This window comes from Triticum aestivum, chromosome 3B, assembly GCF_018294505.1.
Source record: "Triticum aestivum cultivar Chinese Spring chromosome 3B, IWGSC CS RefSeq v2.1, whole genome shotgun sequence".
NCBI lineage: Eukaryota > Viridiplantae > Streptophyta > Magnoliopsida > Poales > Poaceae > Triticum > Triticum aestivum.
This window is the reverse complement of record NC_057801.1, coordinates 500,418,697-500,441,747: the sequence shown is the minus strand read 5'-3', so window position 1 is coordinate 500,441,747 and position 23,051 is coordinate 500,418,697. Positions and strand designations below refer to the sequence as shown.

The 23,051-nt window shown below is 46.4% G+C and overlaps 2 protein-coding genes across 2 annotated transcripts; one reads left to right on the top strand and one right to left on the bottom strand.

Moving 5' to 3' along the window:
• The first annotated feature begins 1,732 nt into the window (after positions 1 to 1,732).
• Positions 1,733 to 3,551, top strand: LOC123070582 (30S ribosomal protein S20, chloroplastic). Its single transcript, XM_044493843.1, has 3 exons — positions 1,733 to 2,020; positions 2,102 to 2,286; positions 3,021 to 3,551. Exons 1-3 carry the CDS (start codon positions 1,876 to 1,878, stop codon positions 3,255 to 3,257), a joined length of 567 nt encoding a protein of 188 aa, XP_044349778.1. The 5' UTR covers positions 1,733 to 1,875; the 3' UTR covers positions 3,258 to 3,551.
• Positions 3,552 to 5,123: 1,572 nt separating this feature from the next.
• Positions 5,124 to 21,446, bottom strand: LOC123065596 (transcription factor-like protein DPB). The gene is made up of 9 exons (XM_044488845.1): positions 21,259 to 21,446; positions 21,045 to 21,160; positions 7,365 to 7,408; positions 6,959 to 7,012; positions 6,420 to 6,560; positions 6,263 to 6,331; positions 5,971 to 6,066; positions 5,576 to 5,646; positions 5,124 to 5,494 (listed from the first exon to the last, which is right to left on the bottom strand). The coding sequence occupies exons 1-9, from the start codon at positions 21,360 to 21,362 to the stop codon at positions 5,404 to 5,406; spliced, it is 786 nt and encodes a 261-aa protein (XP_044344780.1). The 5' UTR covers positions 21,363 to 21,446; the 3' UTR covers positions 5,124 to 5,403.
• Positions 21,447 to 23,051: the final 1,605 nt, after the last annotated feature.

Sequence of the window (23,051 nt, the reverse complement as noted above, 5' to 3'; positions counted from 1 at the left end):
AACCAGAGGGTTTAGTCCGTAGAGGCTAGAAGAACCATCATCCTACTCATCTAGGGTTTAGTTCATCCCATCTCGTGATAGATCAACTCTGTAATCCTCATACACAATCAATACAATCAAGCAGGACGTAGGGTTTTACCTATTCAAGAGGGCCCGAACCTGGGTAAATAATGTCTCTGTGTTTCTTGTTCCCCATTGATCCTAGATCCACAGCTCGGGACCTCCACCCGAGATCCACTAGTTTTTACACCGACAGGCATCTCCAATGCAAACCCTCAAATCGCTAGCAAGTGTGTGAACCGCATTGTCTGGATGCAGTTTGCCATCCAACGCCATCTCGCATTGGTCTGCAGACTAGTTTGAGTGTTCGTTTTCTCGCAAACCAGAAGCAAATTAGGGGGGGGGGGGCTTTACGAGAGTGTGGACCACCGTGATGTAAGACTCTGACGCCCACGGCCCACCCAAAACCACATGAGGACCCCGCGTGTCTACCCATGTCCCCTTCTCTGCATCTGGTTCCTCCCTCTCCTTTGATGCTGTTGTACCACCCCGGTCGCCCGCCAAGCCCTTGTCGGACCTTCGTGACCTCCACCGCTCCACTCGGTCGCCACGCTATTAGTCCACACCTCTCGTCCATCCACCGAGCAGGTACCATCTGCCAGTGCAGGGGTCACCACGCCCGGCAAGTGTTTGGTGAAATGCTCGTGCAATTTTTTTGTCCCTTCTTTGAAGCAATGGATTCGGACATGGAATACATGTACGAGCACTGTGTTGAGTCGTCCGACGAGGAGGATTATACGGATGAAACATCGATGATGCAGGCGGTCCTTCCAGACGCGAGGTGTGCGGAAGAGCATGTTCTCGGTTTCAAGGGATCGATCAAGGGTCATCACATGACCACTGGATTTGGCAGCGGCCTCCATGTTTGCTAGGTTGATCAGAAGGACAACCTCCTCCTAGCAACTACACTGTTAATGTGCATCAGTAGAACATTGACTACTATCTGGTTGATGATATCTATCCTCCATGGACTACATTCGTTAAGACCATCTCTGAGACGTTGGTCAAAAAAGAGCTCACTTTAACCAAAGATAATAAGGAGCTAGAAAGAATGTGGCGAAGGCATTTGGAGTGCTCCACGTCCGTTTTGCAGTTGTTCGTGGACCTGCTAAACAATGGGACCCGGAGATCTTCAGGGGAGATGATGACATGTTATATGATCATGCATGACATGATTGTGGAGGATGAGGGCGCAGATGTTGCCGGGGGTCTGGAATTTGAGAACATGGGTGATCCTATCCAACTTCCACATCAAAATCCGGTCATGTTTGATAAGTTTGTTTAGATACATCAACAAATTCGGCATCGAGCAATTTATGAGCAGTTCAAGGAAGATTTGATTGAGCATCTATAGGCGGTTAAAGAGGACAACTAGAACATATGAAAGTTGAATTCAAGTTTGAACTATTTAATTTGAAAACTTAGTTGGATTATAATATTTAAAGTATAACCACTGTCGCATTTAAATATTTCCACTCATGAAGGTTTGAGATGCTATTGTTTGAGTTTGCGGGCTCTTAACAACAGAGGCGATGTTTAGAGGCCATGGTTGGATGACCAACGTCCGTATCACTGTCTGTGGATCGGATTCACAGATAAGTACAATGCCCGTTTCGGGGATGGGCTTGAAGACACCCTTGTGGAAGACATTATTAACTTCAGTCCCCGTCTTAGTGCAAAGTAGGCGTAAATCGGTTTCCCGCCTTCAGCCCCACAGTGGGAGCAAACCTACTACTTCCCCGGATAAGATAACATCATCGGCACTGACACAGGACGGGGCTGCAGCTCGAACTCCTCCCATCCTGGTCTCCAGCCATGGCCACCGCCACCTCCCCGCTCCTCTCCCTCTCTTCCCTCTCGGCCTCCCTCCCCTCCCCTTCCCGGGCACCCGCCTCCCTCTCCCTCCGCGCCCTCGCCCCACAGGCCCGCCTGTCGACCTCCTACGCCGCCTTCCCCATCGGTACCGCACTTCCCTTCCCCCGCTCGAGTTTCCTCAAGAAAATTATGTTTATTCATCAGTGACCGAGAATGCTTTCGTCAGGTGGGTTCGGAGCCTCGGCGTCGACCGGAAGGTTTAGGAGGAGGGGGCTGCAGGTGGTGTGCGCCGCCGAGCCGCCCAAGACTGGAAGGCAGGCGGACTCGGTCAAGAAGAGGGAGCGTCAGAATGACAGACACCGCATTCGCAACCATGCACGCAAGGCCGAGATGCGCACCCGGATGAAGAAGGTATATACAATGCCTAACGGCGGGCGTATCCCTTTCTCCATCTTTCAAGTTTTGCCACTAAAATACTCAATTGGCACTGCGTGCCTTGGTGAAAATGGGGAATAGGTGCTTTGAGATAAGCACTTGTTGCTGTGTTTTGGGGAATTTTGAGGGTTGGGGAGTAGAGTAGACTCTATACTGCAAATTAACGGAGTTTAAGAATTTGTAAAATGTGTGTTGGTTTCTCCACTTGAAATACATTTTGGAGTTGCATTCTGTTATTCTGACATGCCTTATTGTCAATGTAGATGGATTTGATGTAGTATTAACCAACAAACGGATTAAATTTGATTGTACAAGGCGAGTGATTAATTAGATATTGCAAGTGGATTTATTATCGGAATATTGCCCACAAAACATCCGAAGAAGGGGACAGAAGTAACAAACCACCAAATTTAGTTTCCGTGGCGTACTTCATCTGAATAATAGGTGTTATGTGTTATTTTAGTAAATCAAATGTCATATAAACTCCATCCTGAATTAGTTGGCACTCAAACGGATGTATCTAGCACTGAAATATGTCTAGATACATCCATTTGAGCGTCAACTAATTCCGGACGGAGGGGAGTACTGGTTATTGGTATGAAGATGGTTTCATTTGTACAAAACATTCAGTTTTTTTAATTTAGCAATCAATCCCAGAAGTTTTCTTTTATATTGAGACCAAATGCCCTAAGCTTTTACTCTTTGATTAGGTTTTCAGAGCCCTTGAAAAGCTTAGGAAGAAAGCCGATGCCCAACCTGAAGAAATCATTGAAATAGAGAAAATGATCTCCGAGGCATACAAAGCCATCGACAAGACAGTGAAGGTTGGCGCCATGCACAGGAATACTGGAGATCATCGCAAGTCCAGGCTTGCAAGGAGGAAGAAGGCCATTGAGATAATCCGTGGTTGGTATGTTCCGAATGCTGAACCTGCTGCAGCTGCCTAGTTTCTGGGGGAGTCATCATCGTAAATTGCAGCAGTTTTTCTTTCATCACATCTTGCCAATTTTGGGCAGCATATGTTATTGAACGAGCTCAATAGACTGCCAGGTCTTCCCCATGGCAAGTGTTCTGGACTGGCTACTGTGTTTATGTGCTTGCTATGCTCTGGCACAGAATTGGGCCATTGCTTGTCTTACATTCCCTCTGTTGTAAAACTTCAAACTGAATATACCTCTTGTATGGTGTATGCAGATATCTTCGGCTAGAGATAATATGTTCAGTATAAATACTTTCTCTCATTACCTTCTTCCATTGTGAAATGGATATGCATCTCTCACATCTGTTTTCTTTTGTACTCCAATGGGAAAATACGACCCTGGAAAAGACATACAGTATAATCCTTCCTGAGCGGTGTATTGCTCTAGGCCTGTTACTACGAAGCTTTCTTATGAGATGGTTTTAAGATTCCCTTGGTTTGATACCATTTTAATATCTTTACAGATATGACCCTAGTGAACTTGTATTAGACACGGTATATTTTAGATCGCACCTACCTGACCCTCCTCTGTTTTAAACATTCGCACAAGATTGATTATCAAGAGATGACATTTGACTGTTGGTTCTGTAAAACCCACCTCCTAGGAGGATTGTAACCGTACCCCTATCTTTTCAATGCAATGAAACGCAAAGGTTCTTTGTTTTTTCTCGAAATAAGAGATGACATTTCTCTTAACTGGAGCCACCTGAGACTGGTTCAATACTGTTATACATAATGTCAACACGTTCTCGTTCGAAAAGTATTAGTAGTAGTAATAGTCGTGGTAGTAGTAGATGATACTAGTAAGAGTAAGAGTAATAGTACAAACACATCATATCAAACATGATATTTGCATTATTACTGTGCTAGTAGGTAGCATGATATCTTTGACCCACTCTATTCAGTGATTTAAACGCTCTTGGCTTGGTCGTGCTAACTGCTAACATATCTCGAGGTTCACAGGTTTGCATTTGTCCTCCTAGCGTCTCCAACACTGACCTGGTGATGATTTATTTGATCATTAGTCAACATGCGTTCAGGTGCCTAAGAGCTTCTACCTCGCCCAAGCCGAAGTATGGTTCTCTTTTCGATCTTTGTATGAAGGCCGAATCCACGTTGCATGGAATTGATGGTTCAAAACTGCGGACACAGACAAATGAGGGCCGGCCTGCTCATGTCTGCAGACATATATAGGGGCACAGATTTGTTCATCAAGGCCGATGCTCTAAAAGAACTTCGCCGTCGGATTCTTGGAAACTTCTGCGCCGTTGGATTGACATCCCACAACTTTGGTTTATCTTCCTCCTCAAGCTTAAATCCTAATCCCCAAACCCGTCTAGGTTCTTCCTCCACTGGCAGCGACATCATGGCGTCCCCGGCTCGAGCTCGCCGCCGTCCAATCTCAAGGGGGAGGGGGCCCATTCAAAACCCAATGATCCAGATGTTTATGGTGACTATATGTTCCGAACTCTGTATTAGCAATTTCTAAATCACAGACGAAATTTATCACCTACTCCCTCCGTCCAGAAATACTTGTCATCAAAATGAATAAAATGAGATGTATCTAGACGTATTTTAGTTCTAGATACGTCCCTTTTTTATTCATTTCGATGACAAGTATTTTCGGACGGAGGGAGTACCAAATAGCAAATGCAGCTTGAAGGGACATTTCTTTCAGCTCTCAGCATTATGTCAGGTGAGCTTAGAAGGAAGAAGTATCGATAATATTGCTACCGATTTACCCGATTACACAGGCAAGGTCAAGCAATTTGCACACCTTCATGACACTGATCAGGGATGCGGCGGGGGGGGGGGGGGGGGGGGGCACTAGGACTAACAGATCATGAATGATAATCAACGAAGCTTGTACTCCGAAGCTGCTATCCAATGTTTACATAGCAGCACATATACGAATCATCTATCTTAGACCTAATAACCTGCTAGGCACAAAAAGGAGACAAAATTTGCAGGTTAAAATCTTCTCAAGCCTGAGAGATTGTCCTATAAACTAGGTCAAGTTTTCATGAGGATATATAGCTATACATAGCTGTGCAAAAGAATCTGGCTGTGCCAGTTCTGACAACTTTTAATTCATTTGTAATATTCTTGAGTCTCTAGTGAAGGGTGGCGCGGCCAGCTCTTCCTATGCTGTTACGCCTTATCCCCTCAAGGATTGAGAGATCATCATGCAATGTGAATGGTGCACTGAAAAGAGAGTTGCGGACATCTGGTTAAGAGCTCGAACTGCTAATATGGTGAGAAGTATGGGGAAAAAAAGATACATACCCATTGAACTCGAAATGGGCAAACTTTGAGTCGTCTGAAATCTCAATTTCCACCCTTGCTTTCCTAGATGTCTGCTTAAAGAAAAAATGGCATTAAACACACTTGCACGTATCTTTTTGCTCGTGACCTTTCTATATGCCAGTGTTTTATGTAACTACATATCTGAGGGAAAGACATTCCTGGCACCGCGTAAGAATACCATACTTTTTAAAGTAGCCGCTACTACTGCTTATTCTAATCTACGTTGCTATGCTACGTTTCAGCAATTATAAACATGGGAATGCCAGACTGCAAGTTGAGTACAAGGGTGATCTAAATACAGTTATATGTTACAGCTTAGTTCCAACTGGCTGGGTTAAGCATCTCTGGCAGTTGCAGCGCAAGAAAAAAAATACCTTGACCAGTACGAATGGAAGGCGGATGCCATTAACATTCTCCGCTGAGCTTTCCAGTGTTTGGTTACGTAACTTGATGTTTTGGAGATCATCAAACTTCAAATGAACAAGAAAGAATCATCAGGAGATATCAAATACACCAGTATATATATGATGCTATCTCCATCCCAAAATATAAAGATATTTTTGCAGTTCAATTTGAACTGCAAAAACGTCTTATATTTTGGGACGGAGGTAGTAGTAAGAGACAACGAAACCAAAGAAAAGTTGCTGCATATTGTAAGCAACTTACCTGTTTTTCGATTTCCTGGAGGAGTGCCTTCTTGTTCCTAATCTTGTTGGTGAGTTCTTTGCGAACTTCCTACAAAAAAGATGGTACCAATCAATTCAAAATCATATAGGAATGGATTGCGGTGCATCTAACCTGCAAAGTAAGCACAAAAACTGACCTCCAGCTTCTTTATCTTTTCATATCTATAATTTGAAAGGCCCATCCAACGTATCTCCTTTTTTTCTTTTGCAATAACACGAAGTGCAATGAGAACGTTGAAAGCATCATACACTCTCCGCCTAATGTTCTTCTCATCAAACTACAAAGATAAATTTGTTTTCTTTTAGCACATAAGTTTTGCACAATTACAGATATGTTTTTTTTTTGCAGTTTGATGAGAAATGGACTTGAAAGTTCTCGGTGTGATTTCGGTCTTGTAGTATTTGCTGTAACTTAATCGTCCAGTTTTCTGCTAGGTTGTTGTGTTCTGCCGTCATAGTTGCAAAAACAGTAAGGTGGTGGTGCTGGTTAGAGGTTCTAAAACATGTGGATGTTTGTAATAAGCTTTCTGGAACCATGACATTTGGCGGGCCGACACTCTTTGTATCAGTTCCATGCTAAATGAAATTGGGAGCCATGCTTCTTAATTCAAATTTTAAAAAGTATATTCAAAAAGGGAACAGAGAAGTCCATATTATACAAATAATAAGAACAAACCCCTTGACCAATATGTGCCATGGACTTCAGCTCTGAATAAATTTCATCTGCAACCTGTAATAGAAAGTAGCTAGTTGAGGTAGTTAATGACTCAAGCAGGGAGAAAGTAAATCAGTTCCCAAGCATATTTCTTTGAAAGGTGTGTTATGTATCAGCAAAAATGGCATGGCAGCAATGTAATAGAAGTATTGATGTTTTGCCTTTCACCATTTAAATGACAGGATAATTATTTTGCATTGGCATTCAGGATGCTCTTTGTGCTTCATAAGCAGACTGCACAGTTACATGTTAGATAAAGTCATCCAAAATTACAGCAAAATTCCATTGGTGTTTAAACATGGCATTCGGGAGTGGTTTATCATGGCCAATCAGTGAAGGATACACGTGTTTGAGCTTTGGAGAATACCTCATTGTATGTTGTTCTTCCTTTGGCTTCAACTTTCTCACAAACTGCAAAATCATGTCAAATGCTCATCAGATCAAAGTACCAGTGTGTCAGCAATTCAAGTTTACATTCATGACAGAAAAACATCTCGCATCAAAAAGGTTACAGCGAAGCATCTAGTACAAGGGTATAACCCCTCTATTGCACATCTATGACCTCACGAAATTTCTATCAACACAACTTCCTCTGACATAGAACCAGTGTACACCAAAAAGTAACCGTAATGAGCAATGAGCATTGCTATATACTGATACATCATATGTAATGTCACCCAACATACCATGCTCTAAATCCCAACATGGCATCAAGCTAACCAACAACGTTTTCTTCCAATCTGACATGAATTTCCTACTAAAAGTGTTTCGCGTGCTTTGCTGTGCCGCTTCTGCAGATGGACTTTGACATCCTCATGCATATACACTGGAACAACCTATCTCACTCAGTGCACAGACATACATCAACCTTGGTCTGCTCAGATAAACATTCATGACTTGTAAAAATGGTTTGACAGCCCCCTACTGTGACAGTATTGGTGGCAATAATACTCCAACATAATACCGTGGAGGAACTACAGCTGATCATTACCACACAACAGCACAACAGAATACACCACAACAACCAAAATTCAGACAATTGAGGACTCAACCACCGAACGCCCAGCCCGGAAAGACCGCACCTAGCTGGCAGGGTTGCAACCGCCGAACATCCAGCCGCCTGCTTGCGGCCGCTGAATGACCGGCGGGGAAAGACTCCTAGTCGTGTGCTCGCAGCCGCCGAATGCTCAACTGGGAAAGACGTCGAACTCCCTTCAAGCTGCCTACTTCCAGCGCCTGAGATCTCCTCAAGCCACCTCTGCGCACAATCGCCTTTAACTTTCTGCTCTCCGCCTCCGTGCTGTCTTTTCCTTGTCCACACAGCCAGCGCAACAGTAAAAGTATCTCGTGCCCCTAGCCGCAACGTGATGGGAACACATGGCACAATTGACGACACCTAGGCCGAGGCGCGCGAGGCATGGTCAAAACCGGCTGACCAACGGGGAAAGGAGCAAAACAAACTCTGGCAACCGCCTCCGATGAAGAATAGCGTAGATCGGAAGGATCCAACCTGAAGACACGTGGACGTAGACAAATGACGAAATGATCCGAGCAAATCCACCAAAGATAGATCCGTCAGAGACACAACTCCACACGCCCACCAATGACGCTAGGCGGGGATTGCTATGGGCTCTCGAAATTGTTGCCCTGAATCGACTCATATCGCTCCACCACACAGCCACTTACGGAAAAAGGCTTTCGCCCCGCTTTATATATAAAGCAAACTGCCAAGCCAACATCCAACAAGGTTCCACACGCGCACACACACACTCAAAGGTCTCACAAGCACAGAGAGTACATAATAGGGTAATGCTGAGGGCACAACACAACAAGCCCTGAAATCAAAACACACACTCAGCCCAGCAACTCGAGCAGCATCTAGTCGTGCTCCAGGGGGGGGGGGGTGGCAGCGGGGGCGCCACGCGGAAGGCCATCAAGCGAAGGTCGGCGAGGAGGGTGTTGATGGCGTCCCGGTCCTGGGGGCGGCTAAGCGGCCGCCAAAGCTGCAAGTAGCCACACATTTTGAAGATTGCGTCAGCCGCACGGCGGAGAGGCACTTTCTGAATAACAAGATTGTTGCGGATGGTCCAAAGTGACCAGGCGAGGACCCCAACGCAGAGCCATATAATATGGCGGTAGCGGGGGGTGGGGGGGTGGGGGGAGGCGTGGATCTCGGCAAGAAGGTCAGGGAAGTTGGTGTTGCACCACTGTCCACCGACCGTCTCGCGGAAGCAGGCCCACGAGAACTGGGCAGTGGAGCAAGAGAAGAAGATGTGGTTAGCATCCTCCACCGTGCCGCACAGGGGGCAGAGCCCATCCCCTGGGCCATTACGCTTGAGGACCTCAACCCCAGAGGGGAGACGTCCGCGGATCCACTGCCACAAGAAGATCCTAATCTTCAGAGGCAAGTGTATGTCCCAGATCAGGCTAAAGGGTTCCGGCGCAGTCGAGGGTGTGATGGCTGCGTAGAGGGACTTAGTGGAGAAGCGGCCAGAGGACTATAGCCGCCAAGAGACGGAATCAGGGACGCCCTCGACGTCCATCGGGAGAAGGGCGATGTCCTGAAGGAGGGAGTCCCAAGCGGCCACCTCAAGGGGGCTGAAGGGGCGCCGAAAAGCGAGACACCCTAAGTCAACAAGGGTCGTCTCGACAGAGACCCGAGGGTCAACCGCAATAGCAAATAGGTCCGGGAATCAGGCAGCCAGGGGGGAATCCCCTAACCAACGGTCGAACCAGAACAGGGTCGAGGACCCGGAGCCCACCGAGATGGACGTGCCGATGAGGAGGATGGGAAGGAGCTAGATCACAGCCTGCCAGAACTGGGAGCTACCAGAACGCTGGCAGAAAGCTAGAGGTTGGCCCCTGAGGTACTTAGTATGGATGATGGTGAGCCATAGGCCTCCCTCCCCATTGGCGATACGCCAAAGCCATCGGGTCAGGAGAGCGATGTTCATGCGCCGAGACGACAGAATCCCAAGACCATCCTGATCCTTGGGTTTGCAGATGTCTGGCCAGCTCACCATATGGTATTTCTACTTGTCGCCCTCGCCGGCCCAGAAAAACCTAGACTGGTATTTGGCGATCTCCTGATGGAGTCTCATGGAGGCGGTAGAAGCTCATGAGAAACCAGAGGAGGCTAGCAAGCGAGGAGTTGATGAGGATTACCCGGGCCGCTTTCGAGAGCCACCTCCCTCGCCAGGGCTCAACCCTGTGCTGCATCCGGGTCACAGTCGGGCGGAGGTCAGCGACGGTAAGCCGTGAGTCACTAATGGGTATCCCCAAGTAGGTCGTGGGGAAGGTGAAGGAAATATGCCCTAGAGGCAATAATAAAGTTATTATTTATTTCCTTATAATCATGATAAATGTTTATTATTCATGCTAGAATTGTATTGACCGGAAACATAATACATGTGTGAATACATAGACAAACAAAGTGTCACTAGTATGCCTTTACTTGACTAGCTCGTTAATCAAAGATGGTTATGTTTCCTAACCATGAACAATGAGTTGTTATTTGATTAACGAGGTCACATCATCAGTTGAATGATCTGATTGACATGACCCATTCCATTAGCTTAGCACCCGATCGTTTAGTATGTTGCTATTGCTTTCTTCATGACTTATACATGTTCCTATGACTATGAGATTATGCAACTCCCGTTTACCGGAGGAACACTTTGGGTGCTACCAAACGTCACAACGTAACTGGGTGATTATAAAGGAGCATTACAGGTGTCTCCAAAGGTAGATGTTGGGTTGGCGTATTTCGAGATTAGGATTTGTCACTCCGATTGTCGGAGAGGTATCTCTGGGCCCTCTCGGTAATGCACATCACATAAGCCTTGCAAGCATTGCAACTAGTGAGTTAGTTGCAAGATGATGTATTACAGAACGAGTAAAGAGACTTGCCGGTAACGAGATTGAACTAGGTATTGGATACCGACGATCGAATCTCGGGCAAGTAACATACCGATGACAAAGGGAACAACGTATGTTGTTATGCGGTCTGACCGATAAAGATCTTCGTAGAATATGTAGGAGTCAATATGGGCATCCAGGTCCCGCTATTGGTTATTGACCGGAGACGTGTCTCGGTCATGTCTACATTGTTCTCGAACCCGTAGGGTCCGCATGCTTAAGGTTACGATGACAGTTACATTATGAGTTTATGCATTTTGATGTACCGAAGGTTGTTCGGAGTCCCGGATGTGATCACGGACATGACGAGGAGTCTCGAAATGGTCGAGACGTAAAGATTGATATATTGGATGACTATATTCGGACACCGGAAGGGTTCCGGAAGAGTATCGGATAAAACCGGAGCACCGGGGGGTTACCGGAACCCCCCGGGAGGTTAATGGGCCTTATGGGCCTAATGTGGAGAAGAGGAAGGGGCTGCCAGGGCAGGCCGCGCGCCCCCTCTCCCCCTAGTCCGAATTGGACAAGGAGGGAGGGGCGGCGCCCCCCCTTTCCTTCTCTCCCTCCACCTCTCCTAGTTGGACTAGGATTGGGGGGGGGGGGGAATCCTACTCCCAGAGGGAGTAGGACTCTCCTGCGCCTCCCCTCCTTGGCCGGCCGCACACCCCCTTGGATCCTTTATATACGGGGGCAGGGGGGCACCCTAGAACACACAAGTTGATCCACGTGATCTGTTCCTTAGCCGTGTGCGGTGCCCCCGGCCACCATATTCCTCGATAATACTGTAGCGGAGTTTAGGCGAAGCCCTGCTGCTGTAGTTCATCAAGATCGTCACCACGCCGTCGTGCTGACGGAACTCTTCCCCGACACTTTGCTGGATCGGAGTCCGGGGATCGTCATCGAGCTGAACGTGTGCTCGAACTCGGAGGTGCCGTATTTTCGGTGCTTGATCGGTTGGATCGTGAAGACGTACGACTACTTTCTCTACGTCGTGTCATCGCTTCCGCAGTCGGTCTGCGTTGGGTACGTAGACAACACTCTCCCCCTCGTTGCTATGCATCACATGATCTTGCGTGTGCGTAGGAAAATTTTTGAAATTACTACGAAACCGAACAGTGGCATCCGAGCCTAGGTTATTTATGTTGATGTTATATGCACGAGTAGAACACAAGTGAGTTGTGGATGATACAAGTCATACTGCCTACCAGCATGTCATACTTTGGTTCGGCGGTATTGTTGGACGAGACGACCCGGACCAACCTTACGCGTACGCTTACGCGAGACCGGTTCCCTCGACGTGCTTTGCACAGAGATGGCTTGCGGGCGACTGTCTCTCCAACTTTAGTTGAACCAAGTATGGCTACGCCCGGTCCTTGCGAAGGTTAAAACGGAGTCTATTTGACAAACTATCGTTGTGGTTTTGATGCGTAGGTGAGATTGGTTCTTACTTAAGCCCATAGCAGCCACGTAAAACATGCAACAACAAAGTAGAGGACGTCTAACTTGTTTTTGCAGGGCATGTTGTGATGTGATATGGTCAAGGCATGATGCTAAATTTTATTGTATGAGATGATCATGTTTTGTAACCGAGTTATCGGCAACTGGCAGGAGCCATATGGTTGTCGCTTTATTGTATGCAATGCAATCGCGATGTAATGCTTTACTTTATTACTAAACGGTAGTGATAGTCGTGGAAGCATGAGATTGGCGAGACGACAACGATGCTACGATGGAGATCAAGGTGTCGCGCCGGTGACGATGGTGATCATGACGGTGCTTCGGAGATGGAGATCACAGGCACAAGATGATGATGGCCATATCATATCATTTATATTGATTGCATGTGATGTTTATCTTTTTATGCATCTTATCTTGCTTTGATTGACGGTAGCATTATAAGATGATCTCTCACTAAATTATCAAGAAGTGTTCTCCCTGAGTATGCACCGTTGCGAAAGTTTTTCGTGCTGAGACACCACGTGATGATCGGGTGTGATAGGCTCTACGTTCAAATACAACGGGTGCAAAACAGTTGCGCACGCAGAATACTCAGGTTAAACTTGACGAGCCTAGCATATGCAGATATGGCCTCGGAACACGGAGACCGAAAGGTCGAGCATGAATCATATAGTAGATATGATCAACATGATGATGTTCACCGATGAAACTACTCCATCTCACGTGATGATCGGACATGGTTTAGTTGATTTGGATCACGTGATCACTTAGAGGATTAGAGGGATGTCTATCTAAGTGGGAGTTCTTTAGTAATATGATTAATTGAACTTAAATTTATCATGAACTTAGTCCCTGATAGTATCTTGCTTGTTTATGTTGATTGTAGATAGATGGCTCGTGCTGTTGTTCCGTTGAATTTTAATGCGTTCCTTGAGAAAGCAAAGTTGAAAGATGATGGTAGCAATTACACGGACTGGGTCCGTAACTTGAGGATTATCCTCATTGCTGCACAGAAGAATTACGTCCTGGAAGCACCGCTGGGTGCCAGGCCTGCTGCTGGAGCAACACCAGATGTTATGAACGTCTGGCAGAGCAAAGCTGATGACTACTCGATAGTTCAGTGTGCCATGCTTTACGGCTTAGAATCGGGACTTCAACGACGTTTTGAACGTCATGGAGCATATGAGATGTTCCAGGAGTTGAAGTTAATATTTCAAGGAAATGCCCGAATTGAGAGATATGAAGTCTCCAATAAGTTCTATAGCTGCAAGATGGAGGAGAACAGTTCTGTTAGTGAGCATATACTCAAAATGCTGGGTATAATAATCACTTGATTCAATTGAGAGTTAATCTTCCGGATGATTGTGTCATTGACAGAATTCTCCAATCACTGCCACCAAGCTACAAGAGCTTCGTGATGAACTATAATATGCAAGGGATGAACAAGACTATTCCCGAGCTCTTCGCTATGCTGAAAGCTGCGGAGGTAGAAATCAAAAAGGAGCATCAAGTGTTGATGGTCAACAAGACCACTAGTTTCAAGAAAAAGGGCAAAGGAAAGAAGAAGGGGAACTTCAAGAAGAACGGCAAGCCAGTTGCTGCTCAAGAGAAGAAATCCAAGTCTGGACCTAAGCCTGAAACTGAGTGCTTCTACTGCAAGCAGACTGGTCACTGGAAGCGGAACTGCCCCAAGTATTTGGCGGATAAGAAGGATGGCAAGGTGAACAAAGGTATATGTGATATACATGTTATTGATGTATACCTTACTAATGCTCGCAGTAGCACCTGGGTATTTGATACTGGTTCTGTTGCTAATATTTGCAACTCGAAACAGGGGCTACGGATTAAGCGAAGATTAGCTAAGGACGAGGTGACGATGCGCGTGGGAAACGGTTCCAAAGTCGATGTGATCACGGTCGGCACGCTACCTCTACATCTACCTTCGGGATTAATATTAGGCCTAAATAATTGTTATTTGGTGTCAGCGTTGAGCATGAACATTATATCTGGATCTTGTTTAATGCGAGACGGTTATTCATTTAAATCAGAGAATAATGGTTGTTCTATTTATATGAGTAATATCTTTTATGGTCATGCACCCTTGAAGAGTGGTCTATTCTTATTGAATCTCGATAGTAGTAATACACATATTCATAATGTTGAAACCAAAAGATGCAGAGTTGATAATGAAAGTGCAACTTATTTGTGGCACTGTCGTTTAGGTCATATCGGTATAAAGCGCATGAAGAAACTCCATACTGATGGACTTTTGGAACCACTTGATTATGAATCACTTAGTACTTGCGAACCGTGCCTCATGGGCAAGATGACTAAAACACCGTTCTCCGGTACTATGGAGAGAGCAACAGATTTGTTGGAAATCATACATACCGATGTATGTGGTCCGATGAATATTGAGGCTCGTGGCGGATATCGTTATTTTCTCACCTTCACAGATGATTTAAGCAGATATGGGTATATCTACTTAATGAAACATAAATATGAAACATTTGAAAAGTTCAAAGAATTTCAGAGTGAAGTTGAAAATCATCGTAACAAGAAAATAAAGTTTCTACGATCTGATCGTGGAGGAGAATATTTGAGTTACGAGTTTGGTGTACATTTGAAAAACTGTGGAATAGTTTCGCAACTCACGCACCCGGAACACCACAGCGTAATGGTGTGTCCGAACGTCGTAATCGTACTTTACTAGATATGGTGCGATCTATGATGTCTCTTACAGATTTACCGCTATCATTTTGGGGTTATGCTTTAAAGACGGCCGCATTCACGTTAAATAGGGCACCATCAAAATCCGTTGAGACGACGCCTTATGAACTGTGGTTTGGCAAGAAACCAAAGTTGTCGTTTCTTAAAGTTTGGGGCTGCGATGCTTATGTGAAAAAGCTTCAACCTGATAAGCTCGAACCCAAATCGGAGAAATGTGTCTTCATAGGATACCCAAAGGAAACTGTTGGGTACACCTTCTATCACAGATCCGAAGGCAAGACATTCGTTGCTAAGAATGGATCCTTTCTGGAGAAGGAGTTTCTCTCGAAAGAAGTGAGTGGGAGGAAAGTAGAACTTGACGAGGTAACTGTACCTGCTCACTTACTGGAAAGTAGTTCATCACAGAAAACTGTTTCAGTGACACCTACACCAGTTAGTGAGGAAGCCAATGATAATGATCATGAAACTTCAGATCAAGATACTACTGAACCTCGTAGATCAACCAGAGTAAGATCCGCGCCAGAGTGGTACGGTAATCCTGTCCTGGAAGTCATGCTACTAGATCATGATGAACCTACGAACTATGAAGAAGCGATGGTGAGCCCAGATTCCGCAAAGTGGCTTGAAGCCATGAAATCTGAGATGGGATCCATGTATGAGAACAAAGTATGGACTTTGGTTGACTTGCCCGATGATCGGCAAGCAATTGAGAATAAATGGATCTTTAAGAAGAAGACTGACGCTGATGGTAATGTTACTGTCTACAAAGCTCGACTTGTCACAAAAAGGTTTTCGGCAAGTTCAAGGGATTGACTACGATGAGACCTTCTCACCCGTAGCGATGCTTAAGTCCGTCCGAATCATGTTAGCGATTGCCGCATTTTATGATTATGAAATTTGGCAGATGGATGTTAAAACTGCATTCCTGAATGGATTTCTGGAAGAAGAGTTGTATATGATGCAACCGGAAGGTTTTGTCGATCCAAAGGGAGCTAACAAAGTATGCAAGCTCCAGCGATCCATTTATGGACTGGTGCAAGCCTCTCGGAGTTGGAATAAACGTTTTGATAGTGTGATCAAAGCATTTGGTTTTATACAGACTTTCGGAGAAGCTTGTATTTACAAGAAAGTGAGTGGGAGCTCTGTAGCATTTCTAATATTATATGTGGATGACATATTGCTGATTGGAAATGATATAGAATTTCTGGATAGCATAAAGGGATACTTGAATAAAAGTTTTTTAATGAAAGACCTCGGTGAAGCTGCTTACATATTAGGCATTAAGATCTATAGAGATAGATCAAGACGCTTAATTGGACTTTCACAAAGCACATACCTTGACAAAATTTTGAAAAAGTTCAAAATGGATCAAGCAAAGAAAGGGTTCTTGCCTGTGTTACAAGGTATGAAATTGAGTAAGACTCAATGCCCGACCACTGCAGAAGATAGAGAGAATATGAAAGATGTTCCCTATGCATCAGCCATAGGCTCTATCATGTATGCAATGCTGTGTACCAGACCTGATGTGTGCCTTGCTATAAGTTTAGCAGGGAGGTACCAAAGTAATCCAGGAGTGGATCACTGGACAGCGGTCAAGAACATCCTGAAATACCTGAAAAGGACTAAGGATATGTTTCTCGTATAAGGAGGTGACAAAGAGCTCACCGTAAAAGGTTACGTTGATGCAAGCTTTGACACTAATCCGGACGATTCTAAATCGCAAACCGGATACGTGTTTACATTAAACGGTGGAGCTGTCAGTTGGTGCAGTTCTAAACAAAGCGTCGTAGCGGGATCTACATGTGAAGCGGAGTACATAGCTGCTTCGGAAGCAGCAAACGAAGGAGTCTGGATGAAGGAGTTCATATCCGATCTAGGTGTCATACCTAATGCATCGGGTCCAATGAAAATCTTTTGTGACAATACTGGTGCAATTGCCTTGGCAAAGGAATCCAGATTTCACAAAAGGACCAAACACATCAAGAGACGCTTCAACTCCATCCGGGATCTAGTCCAGGTGGGAGACATAGAGATTTGCAAGATACATACGGATCTGAATGTTGCAGACCCGTTGACTAAGCCTCTTCCACGAGCAAAACATGATCAGCACCAAGACTCCATGGGTGTTAGAATCATTACAGTGTAATCTAGATTATTGACTCTAGTGCAAGTGGGAGACTGAAGGAAATATGCCCTAGAGGCAATAATAAAGTTATTATTTATTTCCTTATAATCATGATAAATGTTTATTATTCATGCTAGAATTGTATTAACCGGAAACATAATAGATGTGTGAATACATAGACAAACAAAGTGTCACTAGTATGCCTCTACTTGACTAGCTCGTTAATCAAAGATGGTTATGTTTCCTAACCATGAACAATGAGTTGTTATTTGATTAACGAGGTCACATCATCAGTTGAATGATCTGATTGACATGACCCATTCCATTAGCTTAGCACCCGATCGTTTAGTATGTTGCTATTGCTTTCTTCATGACTTATACATGTTCCTATGACTATGAGATTATGCAACTCCCGTTTACCGGAAGAACACTTTGGGTGCTACCAAACGTCACAACGTAACTGGGTGATTATAAAGGAGCATTATAGGTGTCTCCAAAGGTAGATGTTGGGTTGGCGTATTTCGAGATTAGGATTTGTCACTCCGATTGTCGGAGAGGTATCTCTGGGCCCTCTCGGTAATGCACATCACATAAGCCTTGCAAGCATTGCAACTAGTGAGTTAGTTGCAAGATGATGTATTACAGAACGAGTAAAGAGACTTGCCGGTAACGAGATTGAACTAGGTATTGGATACCGACGATCGAATCTCGGGCAAATAACATACCGATGACAAAGGGAACAACGTATGTTGTTATGCGGTCTGACCGATAAAGATCTTCGTAGAATATGTAGGAGCCAATATGGGCATCCAGGTCCCGCTATTGGTTATTGACCGGAGACGTGTCTCGGTCATGTCTACATTGTTCTCGAACCCGTAGGGTCCGCACGCTTAAGGTTACGATGACAGTTACATTATGAGTTTATGCATTTTGATGTACCGAAGGTTGTTCGGAGTCCCGGATGTGATCACGGACATGACGAGGAGTCTCGAAATGGTCGAGACGTAAAGATTGATATATTGGATGACTATATTCGGACACCGGAAGGGTTCCAGAAGAGTATCGGATAAAACCGGAGCACCGGGGGGTTACCGGAACCCCCCGGGAGGTTAATGGGCCTTATGGGCCTAATGTGGAGAAGAGGAAGGGGCTGCCAGGGCAGGCCGCGCGCCCCCTCTCCCCCTAGTCCGAATTGGACAAGGAGGGAGGGGCGGCGCCCCCCCTTTCCTTCTCTCCCTCCACCTCTCCTAGTTGGACTAGGATTGGGGGGGGGGATCCTACTCCCAGAGGGAGTAGGACTCTCCTGCGCCTCCCCTCCTTGGCCGGCCGCACCCCCCCTTGGATCCTTTATATACGGGGGCAGGGGGGCACCCTAGAACACACAAGTTGATCCACGTGATCTGTTCCTTAGCCGTGTGCGGTGCCCCCTGCCACCATATTCCTCAATAATACTGTAGCGGATTTTAGGCGAAGCCCTGCTGTTGTAGTTCATCAAGATCGTCACCACGCCGTCGTGCTGACGGAACTCTTCCCCGACACTTTGCTGGATCGGAGTCCGGGGATCGTCATCGAGCTGAACGTGTGCTCGAACTCGGAGGTGCCGTATTTTCGGTGCTTGATCGGTTGGATCGTGAAGACATACGACTACTTTCTCTACGTCGTGTCATCGCTTCCGCAGTCGGTCTGCGTTGGGTACGTAGACAACACTCTCCCCCTCGTTGCTATGCATCACATGATCTTGCGTGTGCGTAGGAAATTTTTTGAAATTACTACGAAACCGAACAGAAGGTACCTAGGCGGCAGTTCAGCCGGTCAGCAATGTCCTGGGCCTCCTCCGGAGGATAGCCAAGGATCATCACTTTGCTCTTATCGAAGTTGATAGTGAGCCCAGACATCTGCTGGAAGGAGAGGAGGAACTTCAAGTTAGCTATGTCGGAAGCGGATCCCTCCACCATTATTATGGTGTCGTCAGCATATTGTAGGAGGGAGACCCCTCCCGCTCCTACCAGATGGGGGACTAAGCCTTGGATATGACCAGAAGCTTCGGCCTTGTCCAAGATGATAGCAAGGGCATTGACCACCATGTTGAACAGAAACGAGGAAAACGGGTCACCCTGGCGAACCCCACAAAGGGTGGGGAAGTATGACCCGATCTCCCCGTTAATGTTAACCGCGGTCCGACCGCGAGAGACGAGCTGCATAACGCGGGTCACCCACCGGTCATCGAAACCCTTGCGGAGCAAGACTTCCTGCAGGAAGGGCCAGTGAACCGTATCATAGGCTTTATGGAAGTCGAGCTTCAGGAAGACCGCACGAAGGTGCTTGGCCCGGACTTCATGAAGGACTTCGTGGAAGACCAAGACCCCATCCAAAATAAACCGCCCTTAAATGAAGGCGGATTGGTTGGGGTGGGTGACGGAGTCAGCTAGAAGGGTCACCCTATTGGCGTACCCTTTAGCCAAAATCCGGAAAATCACATTAATCACCGTGATAGGACGAAACTGGCGGATGTCCGAAGCGCCCGGAACTTTAGGGATGAGGGTGATGACCCCATAGTTCAGGCGCCCAAGGTCCATGGTCCCCGAGAAGAACTCGTCGAAGAGGGCCATGACCTCCAGTTTGATGGTTTGCCAGAACGATTTGAAAAAGGTTACTAGAAAACCATCCGGACCCGGTGCCGAGGAGGGGTTCATGCCCTTGATCGTCGCGAGAACCTCATCCTCCGAGAAAGGTGCCACCAAGGCGGCATTAGTCTCGGCGGATACTAACTGGCCCACCGACCAGGTATCGGGGGCCAGTGCAGCACCACCCCGTGGGGTGGGGGAGAATAGGGCTTTATAGAAGCCATATACACGAGCTCGGATGTCCGAGGGGCGAACGAGCTGGGCATCTCCATCCCACAGGGAGTGGATGGAGTTCCGTCGTCGCCGCCCATTGGCAATAGCCTGGAAGTAAGCCGTATTAGCGTCCCCACGGAGCACCCATCGTTGGGTGCCGCGGAGCCTCCAGTACGTTTCCTCGTCCGTGTAGATGGCCGAGAGCTGATCCTCGAGATCATATCTCAACATCCATTCATCCGGGGAGATTCCGGAAGTGTCAGCGCGGGTGTCCAGGGCTTGGGTGGCAGTCAAGAGGGCTTTCTTGCGATCGCGGAGGTCTCGGCCAAGGTTCGCGCCCCACCCCTTCATAAATTGCGGGCAAGCTTGGCGCAAAACTGCCACGAGTCAACAGCGGACACGGAGCGGTGGGGAGAATTACGTGCAGCGAACCACTTAGCCCACCCATCAGCAGATCACTACACAAAGCACAGCGCGTTGACCAAGTCAAAACCGTGGACTAAATCTCAAATTGACGACATCAATTGATTGAGAGAGCTTACACCCCTACGGAGCTTATAGTGAATTAAAGGACGTTCAGACCAAATCCACAGGGAAACAGAATTGGCACCCCCCCCCCCCCCCCCCCCCGAACCACCAATTGCCAAGCTGTGAATTCCTCAGCCACACCCTGCACCTTCTAGACTAAATTGGCGATTCTACAATTCAATCAATTGAGGTAAACAAAGCAATATTCTCCTACAAAATCCCTCAACAAATGGAACCTACAAGAAGATTGGAATCGGCTACAGCAATAGCCAGAGCAAAGAAAGCAATGGAATCCCACACATCATCTATGAAGAACACCAGATTAGGCATCAAATCGCCCAAACTGGTTCCTTCCAGAAACGTTCTCCAAACAGCCGAGCAATATATGCACTATGAACGACGCCAGTTAATTAGTAAACACTCGAGCTTTAACCATGGCGCATCATCTGACCTATTTTGCTGTACTCGCGGAGCCCCCAACCGGTGATCCTCGGTGCCGCAGCCTTCTCCTTCTTCCTATCTTTATCCGGGTCAACAGCCTCCTTCCTTTGGACCGCATTTCCGCCGCTGCATCAATCAAGAAACCCAAAAAAATCCCCTCACCTAAAGCCTCGATACGAAGGATTTGATCAAGGAACCGAGAGCAAGGATGAGATGGCGGTTACCGTTCGGGAAGCGGGGGGACGCTGGAAGCTTCTAGAATGTGCACGCCGGTCAGGTCCAGTGCGGCGGGAGCGGCCGCAGCAGCTCCGCCGCGGGGAGGCGCCATTGCGGTTCGAATGATGTTTCGGCTGGCCAGAGAGGGGGGAAGAAAGAGATTGTGTAAAAGTTGCTTTTTTCACCCTTTACCAGAGTAGTACTGTAACTTTCAAGGAGGAGAGGACAGGTCGTGGACATTTATTACCTGTTCACACCTGTAAATTTCAGGAAAAAAGGAATTCATGAGGGTTGAAATCCTACCAAATTAGAAATAATACCAAAAACAATACAAATTCCACTTGATTCAAATAGGCCCTTAAAACATACGAAACTACTTTCGGAACCACGGTGCTCGACCGATTCATGCACGATGCATATTCGAACGATGTTCTAAAGTGTGCCTTCTCACACCAATGGCTAGATTAACAACATCGTCCACAAATCATGCAGCTTACATCGTGTGTATAGCATCGTTCTAAACACATACAGTGTGATACTATTGAAAACATAAACTTGCTTCTAAAACATATTCTCTTTGTTATTCGCAAAAAAAAACATATTCTCTTTGTTTCATTTCACTTTTCATATTAAAAAATCTATTATATCAACGAAAATTATGAAGTGTTGTTTAGACTAGGTAATGGTGATGTCCTGCCTCATAAGTGCCATAAATCTCGTGCATGTATTGCCTCACTACGCCTCCACCTTCTGGCTTCTAATACACAATGAAAGAAAAGGTAGGAAAATAATAATACACAATTAGATGTAAATTAAAAGCGGTAGAAGTACTTATAGAAAACTATATATATCCATATGACCCACACATTTGGTAACCTTTCATGCGTAGAAGCATTTCAAGCATCCAGCTCCCTACATAACGATGGACCATATTAGTGTTGAAGGGCACTATAGAAATTAAACCCTATTACCTAGTACTACCCATGAGTCAGAGTCCCCGTAACCCCTTGAGCCGCGCTCCCTCCAGGGCGATTGGGGGGCGGGCGGTGGGTGGGGGGAGGGGGGCTAGCCCCCTACCGCCGCCTCCCTCCTCCTCGCCCCTCGTCGTCCCCAATGGCGGATGCAGGGTAAGCCCGTGCACCATCGGTGATGGGAATGGCGGGGATCTGGTCGTGTTGTTGCTGCCTAGAGGGGTAGGAGGTGCGAGATCCTCCTCCGTCGATCGTTTATCCAGGAGACAATCGTGGGATGCTGAGTCGGCAGGGGGTGCAGCCGGTCAACAGAGTGACAGAGTCCTGGATTAGGGGGTGCTCGGCATGTCAGTTGCCCATCCTTTGGGTTGGGCTGAGGACCCCCCCCCCCCCTAAGCCTATCCCTGGCGGGCCTCGTTTGTCTTATCCAGAAGCATTAAGAAGGAATGACACGGAGACTTGACATATACTCCAAGACGTAGACATAGTACTCAACACATTTGCCCCTTAGATACGACCAACCATGTGTAAACCCTAGGTACCCCGGTGTCTATATAAACTGAGGTGCCGGAGGCGTAGAGGGGAAATTCATTCACATCTGATCTCGTGGTAGCTCACCTTGATGTGGAACGAAGCATGAAAATCAAAAAAAAATCCTACGAACACCCAAGATCTAATCTAGAAGATGCATAGCAATGAGAGGGGGTGTGTCTACATATTGATACGTCCATTTTGCATCATGCTTTCCTATTGTTATTTATAATGTTTTTATGCTTAATAATGTTTTTTGGAGTATTTTTAATGCCCTTTCTCTCATAATATGCAAGGTT